At 45.1% G+C, this 4,168-nt stretch overlaps 1 protein-coding gene across 1 annotated transcript; it reads right to left on the reverse strand.

Annotated features, from left to right (window-relative positions):
* Window positions 1-1,564: 1,564 nt before the first annotated feature.
* LOC101770505 (LOB domain-containing protein 1) lies at window positions 1,565-2,723 on the reverse strand. The gene is made up of 2 exons (XM_004960283.2): window positions 2,452-2,723; window positions 1,565-2,356 (listed from the first exon to the last, which is right to left on the reverse strand). Exons 1-2 carry the CDS (start codon window positions 2,695-2,697, stop codon window positions 1,970-1,972), a joined length of 633 nt encoding a protein of 210 aa, XP_004960340.1. The 5' UTR covers window positions 2,698-2,723; the 3' UTR covers window positions 1,565-1,969.
* Between the last annotated feature and the right edge of the window lie 1,445 nt (window positions 2,724-4,168).

The raw sequence follows: 4,168 nt of genomic DNA on the forward strand, positions 1-4,168 counted from the left end.
AAGCCAGGTTTCAAGTGTCAGCTTGGGCATGCAGAGAGAAGAGAAGATAGCTCCTCCTGCGCAGCAGGCTCAAGCACTGAAACTGACATTTCGTCGCATGAACGCATCCAATTTGCTGCTACATACGTCCAGCTGCAGTCATAACTCATAGGCCATGACAAGGACTCGATCAGATGGCCAGGCCAAGCAATCCTAGTCTCTCTCATCCCAGCCAATGCACAGGCCACTGGAGTACACATCTGCCAGCCTCAGCACATGAACTTGCTGCAATACAGTACAGCACAGTACATTTCCAATTGGACCAACTTTAGGTACAACTCTACAAGTTGACCAACTAGGATTTATCTTTATCTTGGCATATGTTTTTGTGTACACCACTGAGATGAGCATCATTTAACACTGGATCATCTGCATGCATGTGGAATCATCTGCATGTGGTCAGGATAAGGCCGTTAGTTAGGTTAACTTGTTTTGTAATTTACCCTTTTTCCCTCTTGACTATCCATTGTCATACTATTATGATTAGACGTAACTGAGAGAGGTTAAGAACTGTAAATTGGACTTGCCTGTAATAACCTAGTAGCTAATAAGCAGCTAGCGGACCTACTTTTCAGCAGGGACAAAAGACAAGTCTCTCTGTACTTTAGCTTTCCCTGTTGTGCTTGAAGAGTTATAAAAAATTCTGACAGTTAAACCTTTTTTTTAAAGTTGTTTATAGTCTAAAATCTTAATCAAGTAAGTTAGGTCAGTGTACAACGCATCTGTGCTGCTATCTACTAGGAGCTAGTATTAAGATACTACATTGCTACCAAGTTCATTCATGTTTACTACTAATGTGGTAAACTGTTCCTATAGCTACGTAGCTTTCTAACCATTCATGTAGCACCAAATAGGCTAATTATAGTAGTGGTACACTTTGTTTTGACCAATTAATGCATGATGTAAACTGCATTATTGTTCCTTCTGCTTGAGACCGATGCGCATGTTGAGTTGTTGAAAATACAGTATTGATGTATTATCCATCATGGACGGGACAAAACAGCAATAACTAATGCAAGGCCAAGTAGGTGTCTGAAAAAAAACACGCGTTTTCACTGAAAGTATAATTGATCTGTACATGTAGTTGTATATGTGGCATGCTAGCTCGTATACGTTTCAGCACATCCGTATGTGCAGTTGAGCGCAGCTAGCTGAGCAAGTCAATCAACTGGGGGGTTAATTTGATTACATTTTAAATTACTGGCCGCAATCTCTCACATTTTTCAAATGCTAATCGTTTAGTACGTCGGGCCAATGATGAGCAGGTTTAAAATATTTGTGTATAGTCTTCTTTAGGTAGTCCTTCAATTTGGATATAGGCATATAACAATTGTTTGGATTTTGGAATCATTCCGTAGTCTTGCGTAGATCATAGAGACAGAAATGTTAAACAAGCTCCAGCACCTGTCCTAATGATTGGCAAATCGAACTTTTGCAAGTTCAGCAGACGTCTGAACAAGTTTGTTTTCAAAATCAAGTGTGCTTGCTGTAGCTAGTAATAAACAAAACAAACATTTATGCACAATTGGCAACCAAACCTTAATCTGGTGTTGATTATTATGATCAGAGCTAATATACAAACAAGTAGGAATCATATATGGCATAGCTTTCCATAGACAGTAATTAATGTTAAAGAGTAGTAGTGTAGTGTCATGGTACACACGTTACAGAAAGAGTTTCAGATGAAAGGAAAGGAAAGCTCATTCAGGGGTTCTCAAATTGCTTCAAACCCCAACGGCCCAACCGCGTTAACCCTTTGGTTAACTTGGAATTATGAAATCGAGTAAAACATACACCCGTACGTACACATATTGACTGTTTATGTAACTGTATACGTCTGCATATACGGATCAGCTAGATTAACTATACGTGGACAGTGGACACCGATCCAACACCATGATCGAACTCGCGCACGGGCTTGACGACGACCTCATGTCCAGAGCGGCTCGTCGGCCCAGCTGACGGGGCTGGCCTGCAGCTGCAGGCCGCTGCCGCCGTCGACGACGTACAGCGCGTCGGCATGCGCCGCGGGGGTGGCGGCGGCCGCGAGCTGCGAGGAGGTGTAGTCGACGGCGCCGCAGTAGGCCGGGGACGCGGCGGCGACCTCGACGCAGAGCAGCGCGAGGAGGTGCGCGTGCTGCGCGCGGGCGCCGGCGAGCTCCGCGTGCGCGCGCGCCAGCTGCGCCTTGAGGTCGTTCACCTGCCTCTGCAGCTGGCAGATGGCGCCGGCGCAGCCGTACACGGGGTCCCGGATCCGCGCGCTCGCCTCGTACACCATGCTGCTCACCGCGTCGGCCCGGTGCTCCTCCGGCAGGTCCTGCTCGATCGACCATTCCGTCGGTCAGTCTCGTGCTAACTTGAACCGCGGGCAGCAATGGCGGCGATGGGGGAGATCGAGATGACTGAACTGACCTGCAGGAGCTTGATGATGTTGCTGGCGCCGAAGACGCGGTGGGCGGTAGCGAACTTGTGGGGCTCGGTGGGCGGGAAGTATGGCGCCAGGACGCAGCGGTCGACGCAGCGGCGGCGGAGGATCTTGCACGCCGCGCAGGGGCTCAGCACCACGGCCGCCGCCGGCGGCGACGTGGGGGCCGTCGAGGCCCCGCCGCCGTGCGGCAGAGCGGCGGTGGCAGTAGTGTCGCTCGAGGAGGAGTCCATTTGGTTTGTGTGAGCGACACAGAGAGGTAGAGGTAGGGAGATGCCTTTGAAGTTTGGCGGTAACCTGTGTATATATAGACAGAGTTGACAGTTGAGGTGCAGCTACGAGCTGAGCAGGAGACTGATGAGTGAGTGTGAGTGATGACTCATCGGCCTGCCAGCTAGGCACCAAGGAATCAAGGATTATTCGGCCCAGTCGGGCTACCGACTACTGCAGTCTTGCAGAGTCCAACCAGTCTTTAAAGGCTCTAGTCCATATATCGTTGAAACTTGGAGTTAATGCAGTGAAATATTCACTACTTACTAAGTCAGAAATAATTTAGGTTGGCATTTTGACGAGGGACATAACCACCCGTCAACACAAATGGATGCCGCGCCTGCCAGCACAAATGCATTTCAATTTATATTCATGGGAGGGTTAAAAGTTTCTAACTAGCCAAAAAATTTAATCGTACATATCCCAATATATTTTAAACATGTATTAGACTATATACATGCAATTGTGTAGAAGTTTCCAAATTTTTAGAAGTGACTTGCAATTTTCTAAGATTTAAACGATTATAACCATGTTTATTGAAATTAATTGATATTTGAACTAATTTTTTCACAAATAAGATTAAAAAATTGTAAAAAAATGACAATAAGAAAATATGTTCCATTTTAGCTCAAATAATGAAAGTACATGTGAAATTTCACAAGTTCGTTAATGTATTTATCACTTCTATGACAACTTTTGGTGGAAAAAAATTCTAATAATATGAAAATATGGTCTGAAAATTATATAAATTGGTAGGGAGTCATTTTGTGAGTCTACAGCCTTAATATAAAAATTTCAATATGTTTTACAAAAATTAGACTCTACGTTATTCACAAATGTATACTTCACTAACAATGTTTCATATAACTCAAGTCAACTTGCCAACTAACTTAGAAAAAGCAAATATCATATATATCCTAATATAATTTTTACATGTATAATACTATATATCTAATCTGCTGTAGAAGATTCAATAACTTTTAAACTAATTTAATTGTCTAAAAAATTAAAAGAAAAAAAGAAAAATATAGATAGATTTGTATTCGCGGGTGATGATGTCACCCGCTAGCACATATAAACCGCCCACCAGCACAAAGATCAACAGGGAGTTGCCCCTCCTTTATCTTCTCCTACTCTCTCTACCCCTCCCTTATCTCTTTTACTTTTACTGGTCCCATCTCACTTGTGCTCTCCCATCTGCGGAGGGAGCGGCGGGAGCGACGGGCGGGCGGTGGGTGCAGGAGCGGTGGGCGGTCGGCGCGCGGGCTGGAGTGACGGATGGTGCGTGGTTACTTTTTTTATTTTCCTAAAACTATCTTTGCTGGCGGGTGGCATAAGCACCCGCCAGCACAAAAACCATCTGTGTTGGCGGGTGACTTAAGAGGCCCGCTAGCGCAAATAGCCATTTCTGCTGGCTCAAGGTTGCTGGTGGGT

Source organism: Setaria italica, chromosome III (assembly GCF_000263155.2).
Source record: "Setaria italica strain Yugu1 chromosome III, Setaria_italica_v2.0, whole genome shotgun sequence".
NCBI lineage: Eukaryota > Viridiplantae > Streptophyta > Magnoliopsida > Poales > Poaceae > Setaria > Setaria italica.